Source organism: Talpa occidentalis, unplaced genomic scaffold, assembly GCF_014898055.3.
Source record: "Talpa occidentalis isolate TD23 unplaced genomic scaffold, MPIMG_talOcc4v2.1 talOcc4.11, whole genome shotgun sequence".
NCBI lineage: Eukaryota > Metazoa > Chordata > Mammalia > Eulipotyphla > Talpidae > Talpa > Talpa occidentalis.
Genome location: NW_023601104.1, coordinates 72102221 through 72120108, shown reverse-complemented (window position 1 = coordinate 72120108; position 17888 = coordinate 72102221). Strand labels below are relative to the sequence as shown.

The following is a 17888-nucleotide window of genomic DNA, read 5'->3' as shown; positions in this document are numbered from 1 at the left end:
CTTTTCACAAATAAATGATCATTTCCATATACAATTTTCATAATACATCAAAATCTCTAATGTAGTAGCCATTGGGGAAATGTTATCACTCAATCTTACATGGATGGAATGGATTTAATAATCAAAATGTAACTGGGTTTTCAATATGCTTTTATTATATTTTCAATTTATGCCCTACGGATATAGTAAGACAGAAGATACTTTTGTTCTTCAGCACCAATGTCACCTCAGAGAGGTGAAGGAGTTTGGAATTTTCAGAGACACTGAGGGTGTGAGGAAAGGGAGATCAGGAGTCTCTGTTGAGTTCAGGGGAAAGGCCAGCAGAGGGAAGGTTTACTCCAGGTAATTCAGACTCAAAATCTTTCAGATTCAGGAAGCCTGGGTAGTTTAGGAAAGATTAATTTTGACTTGAAATGGAGGAGTACCCACAAAAGAAACTTCAAGAAACATTTGGGAAATAACATGGTGATTCAAAGCCAAAATGTTAGATTCTGGCCCTAATTTTATTTAATAACAGCAAATTAAGGCTTATTTTATCAGTTTTCATCTATACAACAACAATAATAATATACCTACTTCACAAGGTTGCTTCATAAGGTGATGCACAGATATTTCAGATATGTGAGTACATACAGAAGACTCAAGAGTGCTAAGAAAAAGAACTCTTTCCACAAGCATGAGGTGGTAACAGGCAGAGATGATAGGAAAAGGGAGTTGGCATGACTAAGCCCACCCAATGTGTGAATGTGTATGAACTGAACAGGATCATATGAGACCATGTACTTGACACCTTTGTACAGGGTAGTTAATGTGCACTTGAAAAAGTCGGGTGAGCATGCTGTGTAGGAGAGGACACAGTGGGGTAACTGGTGCTAGGAAGGAAACCACAGCAGATGGAGAGAGAGCAAAAGCCAGACTCCTCCAGGAAGCAGAGTCAGAAAGTTACCAAAAGTCACAAAGAATCCAGAACCTTCTATATAAGTGCTGCTTTGGGCTTATACCTAATCACACATTCTCAGCCCTACTTCTGGTTTCTTGTGCTTCTTTCTCTTGACAAAATCTTCTTTGAGAACTAATGACAAAGTACATACCAAAACTTGAGAGAACAGGAGACATATTATTAAGCAACTACAGAATACAGTGCCAAGAAATGTGACAGTTATAATACATCTCATGGTGTCACTGCTCGAAAAGCTCCATGATTCCCCATTGCCTTCAGGATAAAATCAAGTTCCCTATTCCTGCTTTCGAAGCCATTTAAAAGTCAACCCCCATCTATATCTCTTGCCTCTGTCCTGCTGCTCCCTACCGATCAGTCGGCAGTCCTTTCTTTGTCGTCATATATTTCCTATCTATAATGTCACCAGACTTCTCATGACCTTACACACATGAAATTCTTTCAAATTTTCTTCATAACATTCTGTGTGTTGCCTCTGCCCATCTGTTGCAGTCATATTTAGTCTCTTAGACCTGGCTCAATGATCACCTCTTCCACAAAGACCAGGTATTAGTTTCCTATTCTAAGGTCCTGTAACAACATTTATTCCTTCCCCTATCCTAGAATACACAGTCACCACTTGACTGCAAATTCCTTAAGAACTGTGCTTGTTTTCCAGCTTTTAGCAGTATGCCTGACACATACACGTAGTGGGTACTCAGTAATGTTTTTTTGATTATGAAAGCTGAACATAGTTTTGCCCATCCCAACATCTTACCCCAACAAATTCCATGACTAAAAGCAGTCACCTTTCTGCCTATTCCATTTAGACTTGACTCCAGGCCATTGCCTTCAAAGATTTTGAAATTTGAGGAGGAAAACAAATTTTTTTTTATGAGAAGACATTCTGGTAGAAAAATTGTTTTAAGTTCAACATCCTTCTCCTTTAATAACTCACCAAGAATGTATTGCTAAGTCATGTCTTCATGCTGTACCCATTAAGGGACTATTTTGCCTTCGGCATGGATGATTCAGCAAGAACAAGGTGCCCTGGTATCATTCAATTTAACACCTCATTGCTTTCTAGGAAATGATCTGTAAACTTAGAGTTCAGTTTGTCACCTCATTCCTTGAAAGTTAGCAACACCTTCTTGACTTCAATTGGTTCTGTACACTGCTTTATCTTTTCTTTTATAAATAATTGAATCCATAATGGTTTGTTCATTCGAGTTGAAGTAAAGTAGGTGATTCTTCCACCACTGTGGTATCTTAGTCTTCTATCATCGGTTCAATTAATATTTGAGGTGTTGACATCAATGAACCTTTCACTGCAAAATTTAAAATAGTGCTCAAAATATAATTATGCCTGGAAGAAGTAATATGATGATATTAAAACCCAGGAATAATGTGTGGAGTGTTTAAACCATGCCTGCCTTTAAACTTACAATTGGGGTGAGGGGGAAAACAAAACCAGTGGTCACAATATGTGTAATGACTTCTCTAAAGGATGTTATTGGGGCCAGAAAAAAAGGGCAGGCATCTAAACCTGAGAGAGGTTGGAGAGAGGAGGGAACAGTGTCAGCAAAGATTTTCCAGAAGAGCTGGTACTTCAGCAGACTTTAAAAATGCATGGGCTTTAGGGAATGTTCCCTGGGCAGGGAAGCAACATGTACAAAAGTACAAAGGCCTGGGAAAACAAGTTTGGAAGGCTGGTAGTGAGGTAGCATAGATCTTAGCAATGCCCACTCTTTTGATGAGAAGGGTAAAGCTTCAACCCTTAAGTCAGGGAGACTGATTCCATAATTATGACTAACCCACCCCAGGTGGAAGTTATCACAATGGAAGTGAAAATCGCTCAGACTTCTTCCTACATATATATCAGCATCATATTTTCCACGGAAGTGGTTGTGTGGAGACATACAGATGTGGATTCACATTCCAGCTCTGTCACTTATTAGCTGTACAGGATACAATACTTCTCTGTACCTTTTTCCTTATTTGCAAATGGGACTACATCTACCTCATTGAGAGTAAATGGAGATCCATTTAGCCCTGGGTCTGATATATGTATTAAGTATTCCATAAATGTTAGCTAAGTGGATGAAAATTAGTCCAGAGAACTAATAAAGCTATAAGACTTAATGGGTGGTAATCAAGTTATAGTAATTAACTATAGCCCTAGAGAATCCAGAGATAGAACAACTTTTAAGAAGTTAGCTAACAAACACCTCTGCATCTAAGAAGATTAATGCTTAATTCAATGACATTTGCCCCTGCCTGCTATCAAGGGCCCTAAGTATATGTGAGGGAAGATGGGGGGTGGGGGTGGAGAACAAACAGAAAGAAGAGAATGAGAGATAAAGGAAGCAGGATGATTGGACAAAAGGGATAAGAAATATACTTTAGTGGTACATCTGCCATTAGTTGTCTATTCCTGACTTAAATTTCCAAAGCAGATGGTGATTTTATTTTATTTATTATTATTATTTTTTAAACAATATTTGCTTCTCCCCCTCAGATTGAGTCCCCATAGAATTTCCTTCCGCAAGGCACCCGTGCACCATCACCTCAGTCCCCTGTGCTCCTCCCTCCTTCTGATCCCTCTCCCTCCTCCTCCCCTGCAGTATGTCTCTGATCTATAATTGTCTGTTTTTGCTTTGCTGTGTTTTGTATTATTATTTTTTTTCACTGATGTCTTATTTGGTTCCCCTATATTCCTGTTGCAAGTGAAACCATCCGATATTTTTCTTCTTCCTTCTGGCTTATTTCACTGAGCATAATTCCTTCTAACTCCTGGAGGTTCCTCAGTCTGCTAAAAATGGAGCTATCATATGACCCAGCAATTCCACTATTAGGGATCTGCCCAAAGGACACAAAAACATTGATTCAAAAGAACACCTGTGCACCTATGTTTATTGCAGCATTATTTACAATAGGTAAAACCTGGAAACAACCCAAATGCCCAAAACTAGATGACTGGATCAGGAAGATGTGGTATATATACACAATTGAATATTACTCAGCAGTCAAAAAGATAAACTCATGCCATTATTTTTTTATTTTTAAAAGAGATTTTTTTTTGAAGATTGATTTATTTATGCATACAGGAACTGGGGTACAGACCAGAGGTGCAGGGGGTGAGAGGATTCACCAGAGACAGAGTGGGGAACAGAACAGGCAGAGTGACTGAAATACACTGCTGAGGGGAGCAGCAGGCGAGACAGGAGAGGCCTGCTGCACCATGTGGGATTCACGCCTGCCAGCCAGGATCAAACCCACACTACTGAGGCTGCGGACAGCTTCACAGTGCAGTGCTCAACCACTGCGCCACCGGGGAGGCCCCCCCATTTGATTTTTATGTGATGCTGTTTGGTAGCATTACTCTCTGTTACGAATTTACTCCTGACAGATGATTCTGTCCTAAATCTTTCTTTCCCATATGTCCTTCAGTTTGCAGTTTGTGTTCTAGTTTATTTTTAGAGCCTAAGCTATGATGACTGCCTGCTGTCTTTCTCTGTTCTTAGACTTCCTTTCTTTTCTGTTTTTCTTATGGCTATCGGTAGGTTAGCAGTAACTATCAGTTGCTGATTAACAAAAATAAGTCAAGTGAATCAAAACCTCCAAATGTTTGGTTCCAGGCTGGTTAGCCACAGCAGCATTTTCTTAGATGTGTTTTTATTTTGATGTGAGTTACATGAGTCCTCTGATTGGGGCTGATAGATTTCTTCTGTGTAGTATCATGACTGAGCTACAGAAAAGGAAAGTTATCAATATAAAGACTAAGGACATTGGTAAGTAACTTAGCAAAAAGGCAGAACTGTGTGGTAGAGGCCATAACCCAACCCTCAGCAAAAACTTGAGGAAACTGTTTGATGTCAGCATCTCTTACTGTGGACCTAGAGATTTTTGTCTTTCTGCCCAAATCATAATTGGATGAATTTACTGCTTTTGAAAGTTTATTTCTAACCCAAAGTTCATTTATAAATAACAAGAAAAACACGATGAACAATGTTTACTGTGTTTTGTGTAAGATACTGAATAAGTACCAGATGAACAAAGAGGGAGAATATATGATTTGCATTCAGAGCATTTACTGTCTTGAGGAGATAAGGCAGTATATTTAAATACATACATATGTTTTTAACAAACAAATTAAAACTGCCAGATAACACAGACTGAGTGCCAAATGAGTAATGTATAAGTAGGCTGATCATATGCTTCAGTTTGTCCTGGCTAGCCCTAGTTTATGACCGCTTTTCTAGAGTAATTATGCCCCCTTTAGCTCTCAAACCTCACAGTTTGTATGATAAATTATATAGTTACCTATTTACAGATCAGTGGTGCAGGAATTAAGGAGAGGGAGTGATTCCCAATGACTAGAGCAGTTGGTAAGGTGTCCATTGAGCTGGTAGAACTTGAGCTGGGTTTTGAAGGAAGAGTTAGGGCAGAGACCTCAATGAACATACAATAAAGGCCATATATTACTAATCCTCAGTTCATATACTCAATGGTAAAAAAAACTGAAAGCTTTTCCTTTAAGAGCAGTAACAAAATAAGGTTGCTCATTCCACCACTTCTATTTAATTTACTGTTAGTGGTCTTAGCCAGAGAAAGTAGACAACATTAAGAAATAAAAGCAGAAGCTTGGTTCTGGCTCTTTAGATCCGCTTCTATCGGTTCTTACGGTCGTTAGTCAGACTCTTGCAGCCAAAGTGGTGAAGCAGATTGACAGCAAGTTTGCTTTTCAGGACGCCTTGAATGGTGCAGGAGATAAACTGGTAGTCGTTGACTTCTCGGCCACAAGGTGTGGGACTTGCAAAATGATCAAGCCTTTCTTTCACGCCCTCTCTGAAAAGTACACCAATGTGGTGTTCCTTGAAGTTGATGTGGATGACTGTCAGGATGTCGCTTTAGATTGTGAAGTCAAATGTATGCCAACTTTCCAGTTTTTTAAAAAGGGACAAAAGGTGGGTGAATTTTCTGGAGCAAATAAGGACAAACTTGAAGCCACCATTAATGAATTAATCTAATCATGTTTTCTGAAAACCACTCATCGGCTGTAATTTTTTTATTTACAAAAACAGATTAAATAGCCATACTTATTTGCAGCTGTCCCTGATTATACATGAAAATAAAATATTAATTCTGCCCTTTAAAAAAAAGAAATAAAAGCAATTCAGATTGGAAAAGAAGTGAAACTATCAACATTTGCATGTGACATGATAGCACACATAGGAACCCTAGAGACTCCACTAAGTAAAACTATTGGAAACAATAAAGTGGCAGGCTACAAAATCAATATACAAAAATCTAGGTGAGGACTGGATAAAGATGTAGCATATATACACAAGTGAATAGTACTCAGCTATAATAAAGATGAAATTTTACCATTTGCAGCTCCTGCTAAGGGAATTAACTCAGAAGGAGAAGGATACTTATTGGATGATCTCACCTATAGGTGGAAGATAAGGAAACCAACACATGAAGGAATAAAACAGAACAATAATAAGCCAGTGGACTCTGACAACAGAACTGGGATTACCAGAGGAGAATGGGAGGGAGACTGAATGTGGAGGGAGTCTAATAGATGGTAATGGTTTTTATTATTCTTAGTAATTTTTAGTAATTTTTAAGGGTGTTATCAAAAGCAAGAGGAGAGAATTTTGGAGGGAGAATATCAAGAAGAAAGGTGCCAAAATGGGCAAGGGAATAAAGTACAGCCACAGGTCCAGGGGCTATTGTTCATATTAAGTTTCTGTGAATGGTGCCTGCCCTCTGGATGGTAAGGCTATGTTATATGTGGGGAGCAATTAGAGGATCAATTTAGCTGGAGAAGAGAGTTTATGTAGAGGATTTGCATGAGATAAGAATAGAAACAGGCAGAGAACAGATAGTGAAAAATATTAAATGTCAGATTAAGAGATTAAATTTTACCCTGTAGTGTATTGGAATTTAACTGAAGAATTATGATCAGGGAATGTTACCAACAACAGAATGTTTTTAGAAGATTAATATTTCCAATGTATTAAAAAGAGAAGAAAGAAGAACTAGCTCCAAAAGTATTAGAAATGCCCAGGAAAGAGGTGATAAAACTGAACTACAGTGGGGCAGAGAGAATGGATCTGAACAGATTGAAGAGAGTTCGAAAAGGCAGGACCGATATGTGATGACTGATTAACTATTCAAGGACAGGGAACAACAAAGAATGACTCGAGGTATAGAACCTGAATATCTGGGAAAAATGATAGTATTATTGGTGAACATAGAGGGTTGAAAAAAGCTAGGTTTTTTTGAGAATAGATGCACTCTCCACCAGATAGGGGTTTGAGACATCCTTATGGAAATGTCCAGCAGGTAATATTAAATTGAAGCTGAAGGTGGTCTAAAGACATGGACTTAGGATTTCTGTGGCCTGTTGAATTATTCAATAAGTTTTCTAGTTCAGGATCATAAATGTCAGCTCACAATTATCACTTGGGTTACAATGACACATTTTAGAGTAGGAAGGAATATAGCAGAAATATTGCAGAAGAGTGATCCCAGCGGTGGAATGAAACAGGACAGTGTGTAACAAGAGGACCAAAGGAAAACAGTTAAGCTTGCAAAGGTAATCTGCAAAGATTGAAAAGAGGTCAAGGGCAACTAAGACAGAAAACATCCATAGTTTTGGGTGGTGAGAATGACATGGGGGCTTTTATTGTAGTTGGAGAGGTGAGCTCCATGTTATAAAAGTTAAAGGATGAGAGATGATGTTTCAAGGGAAATAATGAATGAAGGCTGATCTTTTGAGAAATTTGGCAGTAAAAGGAGAAAAAATATGATCAAAGTTCAAGGAATAGCCAGAATTTAGGAAGGATTTTTTAAAGGGGTATAAAGAATATGTATTCATATTGAACTATAGATGGCACTTTACTTAGAATTAATTGTGATTTTTAAAATTGCTCACAGTGCTCTTCTTCCTCTTAATTCCAAGCAAGAAGTTTACTAGAGCACAGGAGAAAGAAAATACAGATCGGAAAAAAACTGATGAAAATGTCAATAGTTAGTCGTCAACAGGTGATTAAAATGGACCTAATCTCTTTCCCGGGGGTGGGGCCCCTTTCTGTTCACGTAGAAATTGTGTGTTGTCTGTAGCTGGGCAGACATGTAATAGGTTAGGAGAGGATATTTCTAAAATAATGGTGGTCTTTTTTATTTTTTGAGGGGTCCCTAAATTTCCCAATCAACCACCCGGTTTAAAAAAAACACATAACACCTGAGTGATCTACGAATTTCCTAGCCATGTGACATTCATCCTGCTTTCTGCTTCCTCGGCCAGCATCCTCGTTGAGGCCCCAATTATTTCTCACCTTGACTACTATAATAGCCTGTCCCCCATTTGCACTGCAGCCATCCTACACACTGCTGCCAGATTAATTTTCCTAAAGCACAATTCTAATCTTATCTATGCCTGCTTAAAAGCCTTCAACAAATCCCTGTTGTCAATTGACTTAGATATAGGCTCTTCACCCTGGCTTTTAAAGGCAGTCATAATGTGGTTTGGGTTACCTTTTCTGTCTTAATTTCCACAAGGTCCTTATATTCAAATTGTTTTACAGGCACAAAAAAAGAGGGAGTCATTTGGTTTTGCTCTCTGAAATGGCTTTGTGAAATTTCCCTATGAAAACGGCAGGGGATCCATGCACAGGAAAGGGAAAGTAGAACGTAGTGGAGGTTATTTTTCACATCCTGTTCAATGCGATCTTGCTGCTGAGCCCAATTTTTATGTGTCATTTATCATATTCTTCCTTATACTAGAGTCATCTAGTATCACAGAGTCATCTGTGTTCTTCCCTTCTGTAAAGTCCAGGAATGGACACAGTGCAGGTTTTCTAGGATCCCATGCAGACCGGGTAAAGGAGGAGTCAGAGTCCTCAGTGGCTTTGTGCAGGTCTTTATTGGGATTTACCCGGTACACAGCAGGCAGGGCTGCTGGGGGGCCGGGAGGCTGGCAGTCCTCCCAGCCCCCAGCAAGTCTTCACTCTATATCTGGGCTCTCTGGCCTTCTCTGCTTCTCTCTCGGCTTCTCTTTCGGCTTCTGCTGGCGTCCCCGTGACACCACCCTGGAAAGCACAGCCTTAGCCCAGGTGAATCCCATCTACCTATGCCCACACCCTACTCCAGGTGCCCGCCATCAGGCATGCATGCAGGACCGCAAGGATCCATCATCTATCCTGATGGCAGGAGGGCAGAAAAGCCTGACATTTTTCCTTACCCTACACCCTCTCTCTATGCTCTAGAGAGTGAATATAGCCTGAGGACAGGTCTATATGGTTCTCATCTTTGATCTGCTCCAGTGTCTGACTCTGCCTTACACATGGGGGCATTCAATACATTTTTTAAAAAAATTTCCTGTCTAGAGAATAGTATTAAAAAGAGGTATGGGGCCCTTAAGTAACTCTGCCTATCCCCACCACCTCCTAGCATGCCCTTACCACCTCCTATCAGGATACAAATGCTTTTATTTTTAAAATAGCATCTATGTATCCTTTACATAGTCATAATAATATTGTAAGTAATAGTATATTAACTATTTGTATGAATTGGATTATAAATAGCTAGAGAACAGGAATTTTACACAGTTCAATCTAGTGTGGTTGAAATGCTCAATTCAAGAATTTAATAAATCTTTTATAATAATTTTAATGATCAATTCATTTGCAGATGTTACTTTATAAATGATGGGTTCTTAAAGTAGGATGCAACCATATGAAAATTATGTATTTATAAATGCTATGTGTAAAAGTGTTCATTTTTCTCTGGGAAGAGGGTCCATATCTTTCATCAGATACCCATAGGGGTCTGTTACTCAGAAAAGAGTAAGAACATTCTTATGAATCAATACATCTATGAAAACATTTTTTACTTTGTCCCCATTCAGTAGTTGTTCCACAGATAAGCCTGCACAGATAAAATCATTTAGAATAATTCGCGATACTGTTCCAGACCTCCAATCTGTTTCCACTTACGCTAAGAGTCTTCCCTCTAACTAGACTGAACAACTTAATAATGTTAATCCCAGACATGGATATAAGGACCTCACCATCTGTCACCTAGATATTCCTTCCCCCTCCTTTTAGTACTTGGAGGCCTGTGCTGTTTTCACAGGGGCTTTTTACCCTGCCCCTCAATACTAAAATTCCTAAGTAACCCCTCCTTTCTCATGTCACCATTTCTAACTGAGCCCATATTTCTTATTAAGAATTTGTTTTAGGAAGAATATAAGCTGTTAACAAGGCCAATCTCACACACCAAATCTATTAGTTTTCCCAGGTGACCTTTTAGAAAGAGGGAGTAGAAAGTAAACTTTTACCTTTTTATTAAAAAATCTGCTTCTTGGTTAGTTTTCTTAAAAGCTCACCCTCTTGGGCCTCCCCTGGTGGCGCAGCCTTTGAGCGCTGGGTTGCAAGGCTGCCCGCAGGTTCTGCAGCGCCGGTTCATTCCCCGGCCGCCGGCAAGGGTCCCACACACACAAAAAAAGCTCACCCTCTCTGCTGATTATTAATGGTTTTTCTGTATCTTTGTCCTTTCTTTTCCCCATTGGGATTTCCACCCCCCTCCCAAGTGATTTAATTTAGTTAATGTTCTAATTGGTGCAACCTTACTACTGCAGATTTCCTGGGCTTTCCCATCAATGCTTTTCCATATGCTAAATAAACTCCCTTAACAAGTCTCTGAACACTCAAGAAAAATGAAGTTTATTACAATAGGATCTACTGCATTTCCCCATCTCCAGGTGTAACTGTTTTGGCTACCTTGGAGCCTCTTCAGCAAACAATTTCATCAACAGAGAATTAGGGCTGAGGTGTGGCATTAAAGCTGATGGCTGAACAGATTCATTTCCTAGTAGGTAATGTCCATATCATCACTGTAAGTAAAAATGTATTTTTATAGGCAAAGAAGATACCAATCTTTAGAACTTTTTTTATCTTAGATGTGTAATGTACTTTATTTTATTTTACTTTATATTATATATTTTTTACCTCATTTTTCATTTTTGTAGAATGTATGCATTTTCATTCCCCATACAATTCCCACACCCCCTTATTTTGACCATAATCCCTCCTCCTCTCCCCCCCGACCCCCATAGTGTATCTCTGGTTTATAGTTGCTTGTTGATTTTGATTTTTACTTTATTATAATTAGTCTTTTTCCTGGTCACTTATTTAGGTTTTCTAAATTCCTTCTATGAGTGAGACCATCTGGCATTTTTCCTTTTCTTTCTGGCTTATTTCATTGAGCATGATGGAATATTACTCAGCAATCAAAAGGACAAACTCGTGTAATTTGCAGCAACAGGGATGGACCTTTAGAATTGTTTAATACCATTTTCCCAGTGGTGATGTAGATTTGGCTTGGTGCACTCTTTTTTTTTTTTCCCAATCTCCCATGCTTCTCCACACATGATTAGGAATATAGTATAATCGTGGTTATGAAATCAAGAAATGAAACAAACCACAACAGACTATTTGGTCTGACATTCTAAGCAATGGTTCTTAACCTTTATTGCATATTGGTAATAACTGGGAGCTTTAAGAAAATTCACACTTGGATTTTATCCCCAGAGATTTTGATTAAATTGGTCAAGGTAGGCAGTGGGGATTTTAAAAAGTTAATATAGCAGCAGACAAGGTTGAGGACAATCCTCTAAGTAATCAACAGGGTGAATGCAATCAGCTTCCATCAATGAAGCTATTTTCATGATGTCATAATACTGTCATAGGACAGTAGAGGGCAGAGTTGACTTAAATTTATAGAGACATAAACTTTTAGATAGGAAGTAGCAAGTAGTTAACAATATAATCTTAACTTTGTACTTTGTGGTGGCCTTTTGCCACAAAGCTCTCAGGCTGCCAAAACCAAATTTTGGAATGTACTGGGAAGCCCCTTGGTGATGCCAGATTAAGAGGGGCATTATATAATTTATTGTCCAAACCAGCACACTTTTGAGAGTACAAGGGAACACTATTCGTGATTATACCAGGACATCAGGGGTAAGCCAAAATTGTCTTAGGCAAACTGGGATACATGGTCACTATGTGGTCACCATGTCTTCTGTGGGACCCAGGATAAAAGCTAGAATCCATAACATGATCACTAATTAAGGCAATTGGTGGTAACTATATATTTGTACAAATTACTAGAGTCTTCAGTGTTATTTTCATGGATGCCCTGTTACCACATTTATCACAATTGAAAAGAAGCTGAAGATATCCTTTTAAGTATCAGGCATTATATCTAGTTGGACTGTTGTTCTGTTCTCTCCCTGGCTCTCTATCAAAATTTGCTCACAGCTATTTGCTATTTACTTTTGCTGTATTTTTCCCAAATTGAAAATACCTTTGTTATTTATTATGGAAATACTCTATGTATATTAAATACACAAGTATTATAGAAAAATAGAGAAGGAAGAATTACTTTTAATTCCACCACGGAGAAATAAACTTAAGATAAACTTAAGATTTTTCAGGATATCCTTTTTAATATAAAACACAATTTCTTACTCAAATAGAAATTATGTGAAGCCTACTTTAAAAAATTCAACAGTATGGGGGGCCTCCCCTGGTGGCGCAATGGTTGAGCGCTGGGTTGCGAGGCTGCCCGCAGCCTCTGCAGCACCAGCTCGATCCCCGTCCACCGGCGAGGGTCCCACAAAAAAAATCCCCCCCCCAAATTCAACAGTATGTCATGACTTCTTTATCAATAAATATAAAAACCACATCATTGCTTAAGTGGCTACATAGGATGTGTGTGTATGTGCACTGATACCACACTTGGTTTGACCAATTCCATTTTGATGGACATTGAAGTGATTTTAAATTTTTCATCTGAATTTACTATATTAAACATCTAGTATGCTCTTACTGTAAGTATGAAATACAGAAAACTATAGTGAAAGAGTTCTTACAGACTAGCTAGTTCAATACCATCATTTTACAGAAGAAAAATTGATATATGGAAAGGTTAAGGGGGAATATAATCCAGATCTTTTTGCTCTATGTCTACTGATCTTTCCAGTCTTCCTTGGACTGGAAAAAAAAAAAGGGTACTCTTTTTAAAGAATGCTTGTCTATTAAAATAACATTAAGTGGCACTGACTTTTTCTTATTCCAGTAGCCAAAGATTGTACCTTAAAAGGTAACTCTTCCAGGGTCACTTGCATTTAGGTTTTTAGGTATGAATTGATTTAGCAGACTCCTGTATAATTTTTGGAATGAAGGCAAGGAATATCTCAAGTACCTGAAGTCACATGGGGAAGGGTCCTTCTTATCCATTTCTTGAAGTATTTGGTGGAAGTGAGGAATGGGCGTTAAGAAATAGGTGTAGGCAGTGGCTGGGGATTAGTGATGGAATACTGATGCTTACTCACAGCTTTGAAACCCTCCCAGAAGAAAGGTCTATAGCTTTTACTTGTTTCACTTTCACTATGGAAGACCTGAAGTTGGATGCTTAATTAACTGTTGATTGTTGTTAAGATGATGACAGAATAGAACAAGCAACCCAGAGTTGTGGCTTGACATGCTCAGCATAATTTGGAGCTAAATTCGATTTAATTATTGACTTAAAAATGTTAGGCTGTAATATGGATCATCTACATTAAATATCGTGGGGATCTGCTAATTTAAAAACCATGAGATACTGCTTCCTAAATAAATAACTCTTTAATAAGCAAAGGATTTGGAGTTCTATGTGATCTTTAGAAAATTACTTAAAGTCTGAGTTTCTTGGTTTCTTATCTAGCAATAAGGATAATGATAGCAATTTACTTCATGAAATTGAATAAAAATGATTATATGGCATTTGGCAAAAAGAAAATGATAAATAATCTTTTAAAAGTAGAATTTTCCATACACAAAGGAAAATGAGAAAAAAATTATGTTTTTGGTAAGACCCAGTTATCCTACAAGATAAATCACATTTGAGTTCAATCATAGTTTCTTGTACACTTTAAAGCATTGAAGAAACATCAACAGAAGTTGAACAGCTGCAGAAATATCCCATAGAACAGAAAATGAGATGACTTTGCAGAGGTAATAGTCTTTTATTGCAATATCTTTCCTCTTTTATTGAAAATTTCCCAAAGGTCTTGGTTAATATTATGAAAAATTTTGCACATTTGTAAAGTGTTCACTAACAAAAGCAATTAGTGAGAGCATTTGGGCTAGCAATTACATAAACATATAAACACAATTACATAAATCATATAAACACAAAATTGTTTAATTGGTTGAATTGTTAGAACTCTGTCATTCCTTATTAATAAATTTGATTTTAAAATTACATTTTATCCCCTTGATTTTAGTTCCTGGCTTGATAAATATTCATAACTGAAGAGAACAAAGGTTTCAGGTTTAGGTACTTTTGATTATCCACATATAGATTATCCACTTTGTAGAATAATCAAGACAGTGTGTTAATGTCAAAACAACATCAGCTCAGCTTCCTGCTTGTAATGATTTTTTGATTCACCTCCCTAAATTCTTAATCCTATGTGTTCAAGAATTTGGCATATTGAAGCAGGGTCACTGCCCAAGGAGGAAATCTGAAAATGGCAATGAGAAATAGAACATACAAAAGTCCACATAGCTGAACTGTCACTACTATATTTCCTATATCTTATCATGAGTAAGACATTGGAAATGGCAGGCTCCTGCCCCATAGGGTGAACAGGGTGGTATATATGAACATAACCTCTACTTAATTGATGCATTTCTTATCCACAGACAGTAAGTTAGCCATGGTGGCTAAGAAGCTGGTGAGATTTAGGCACAAACATTGCCAATTATCTCTCAGGGGATGTGAATTTATTTAAATAACCTATTCCAACATAAATAGGAAAGTAAATCATCTGACAAACTATCACAATTATGTATTTTTAAGCCAAATAGAAATGACTCTGAATGACTTACTTCTTTGCTTGATCTCCCAAATTGCATCCATGATTTGTGCATTCATTCATTCACTCATTCATCAGGCCTTTATTAAGTACATCTTGCCAAGTGCCGGGAAACTGAAAATTATATCCTGAAATGGGGAGCTACTGGATGATTTAAAGGAGCAGAGTATCATGATTAGATTTCCTTTTTAGAAAGTATTCTTTGGGTACTCTATGGAAGGAGAGTTGAAGGAGAATGGGAGAGTAGTTAGGAGGCTTACAGAAGCAATTCATATGAGCAAAGATGTGAGACCCGTTTATGGACTGAGTTGAAATCCTAACTCCCAATACTTTAAAAATGGCTGTATTTGGATATAGGGGTAATTAAGGTAATCAGAGGTCTTGTGAGTAGGCCTAATGCAGTATGGCAAGTGTCTTTAAAAGAATAGTAGATTAGAATGCAGATAACCAGATTTTCATGCAGATAGTCTATGTGAAGACAAGGTGGGGTGAGAGCCATAAGAAAAAATGTAGCCATTTTCAACAAAATGGATTCTCAAGCAAGAATCATGTGTAGTAAAACAAGTCAGAATGATTAAAAATCCAAATACTGAACATTTACATAGCAGACAATTTCATAACATAAATCACTGTCAAAAACCAATAGACATCAATAAAGACCATGAGGGCTCTGAGATTAAGGGGCAGAGGAGGTAAAAGGACAAGGGGATTTAAAGAGTGGTTGTGGGAATAAATGAATAAAATAAATAAATAAAACAACCAGATTCTAAACACTTTTTAAAGAGGCTAAAATTAAAAAAAAAAATTGACAATATCAACTTCTGTATATAGAACAACAAACTCTATTATTGTTGGGAATATAAAATATAGCCCTTTTGAAAACCCCAACATGATAGCTTTTCAATTTATTTTAAAGAAATAGCTTTACTTCTGTGATTCAGTCCAAATAGTTTTTGAAGATTAATTTGATTCAAGTCACAGCAAGTTGGTCTAGTTCACTATAGTTTTTTGGTTTGTGATTTACTTTTCTTAAAGTTCTTGGATTTTTACATACAGTGGTAAACTTTAAACTGTACATGAAACTAAACTATATTTAAAAATCTCTTCTGCTCTAAACTCATTGGAATTTTATAATCTGAAAATTCATATTTTTCTCCAACTTAGGAATTTTATGCTATGTTCTTCTTGTTATCTCCATCTAATCTCCCCTTTCTTTTGTATTTTCTATAGAGATGTTGATTTGTTATTATCTCAACTCCATTGCTTTCATCCATTCTCACAAACTTCCCATCTCTTTGCCATTTGCCCTGCATTTGGGCATGAGTCTGCCTTCAACTGGCCTGTTCTGCTTTAGCAAATGAATTTTTAAATACAGAAATTACTTTTTAAATTTCAGTTTTCTCACTGATTATTTATCTTAGATGCAATATCTTTTCAATTCTTGTTGAATAAGATTAAAATTCATTTAAAATTTATCTTCTTTTTTAATTTTTTTAAAAGATTTATTTATTTATGTATACAAGAACTGGGGCACAGGCCAGAGGTGTGGATGGTGAGAGGATTCACCAGAGACAGAGTGGGGAACAGAACAGGCAGACTGACTGAAACACACTGCTGAGGGGAGCAGCGGGTGAGCCAGGAGAGGTCTGCTGCGCCATGTGGGTAGCTCCCTGGCCAGGGATCAAACTCGTGCTGCAATGGCTGTGAATAGTTTCATAGGTTGCATCTTAACCCCTTGTGCCACCGGGGGTGGGGAGTCTTGTCTTCTGTTTTATTAACTTAACATTCTCTGTTATTCTTTCTGTTAGTTGAGTTTGGCACTGCTCTTTCATAGCATTAGTTTCTTCCTCCCCTCCACAAAACCTTTGGTGATTTTGACTGCTTATTTTTTATTTGAGAATGTATTTGCCTGCCTATTCCGTTTATCATAGCTTCTCTTCAGGTACTGTGAAGAAGTATGATGAGCCATCTAGAAAGAGTGAAGATTCCCTTTCTATTCTGAGTGTCAGTAGATATTTGGCCTCTGCCTCTCTGGTCCCAGGATCCCCACTAACTTTTTTTTTAATTTTCAAAAATTTTTTTGTATATTTTTTACATCATTTTTCATTTTTGCACCATGTATGCATTTTCATCTTGGTTATAGTTCCCATACAATTCCCACCCCCTTGTTTTGATCCTACTCCCTTCTCTCCTCCCCCCCACCCCGTAGTGTGTCTCTGGTTTATAGTTGCTTGTTGATTTTGATTTTATTATAATTAGTCTTTTTCCTGGTCCCTTATTTAGGCTTTCTAAATTCCTGCTATGAGTGAGACCATCCGGTATTTTTCTTTTTCTTTCTGGCTTATTTCGCTGAGCATGATCCCTTCCAGCTCTATGGAGAGCTGTGTGGAGACTCCTCAATCTGCTAAAGATGGAACTTCCATATGATCCAGCAATTCCCCTCCTAGGTATTTACCCAAAGGACACAGAAACATTAATTCGAAAGGGCACCTGCACCCCAATGTTTATAGGAGCACTATTTACAATAGGTAAGCTATGGAAACAACCTAAATGCCCCAAAATAGATGACTGGATCAAGAAGATGTGGTACATATACACAATGGAATATTACTCAGCAATCAAAAAAGATAAACTCATGCAATTTGCACCCACTAACTTCTTTATCTCACAGGCAAACACCTGGTAGTTAACATTAGCAGAGAAAAGGAGGCTCCTCAAAGAATTATTCTGTTCCCCCTCCCCTGATATTCTTTGGCTCTTGTTTGGAACTTCACTAAACTCTTCCTTCCCCTGAACCTGTTTTGTTTTCTTCCGATTTTGTGTCTCTCTAGATCAAACCCTGCTTCTCTCTTGTGTATTTCAGCATTTCTTTAAAATTCTTGGAAAACTGATGACCCTTTTTTTTCTCTCTCTGTGTTGTTAGATTCTTGCTCTTTTTCATACATTTTTTTAAATAGGATTTGGGATAAGAGATGGTAAGTGCATGTGCTCAATCCACCATCTTGATCCAACCTA

General features: G+C 37.7%; 2 protein-coding genes across 2 annotated transcripts in view; both read left to right on the top strand.

Annotated features, from left to right (window-relative positions):
- Positions 1-17888, top strand: part of SPTB (spectrin beta, erythrocytic) — a 157364-nt gene that overhangs the window by 18639 nt on the left and 120837 nt on the right. Inside the window, exons 3-5 of the mRNA XM_037503503.2 lie at positions 6335-6527; positions 7886-7993; positions 10713-10826. The gene's annotated coding sequence lies outside the window, so the exon portion shown is untranslated. The remainder of the gene's footprint in view (positions 1-6334; positions 6528-7885; positions 7994-10712; positions 10827-17888) is intronic.
- LOC119238109 (thioredoxin-like) lies at positions 1960-6081 on the top strand. The gene is made up of 2 exons (XM_037501838.2): positions 1960-1982; positions 5631-6081. The coding sequence occupies exons 1-2, from the start codon at positions 1960-1962 to the stop codon at positions 5965-5967; spliced, it is 360 nt and encodes a 119-aa protein (XP_037357735.1). The 3' UTR covers positions 5968-6081.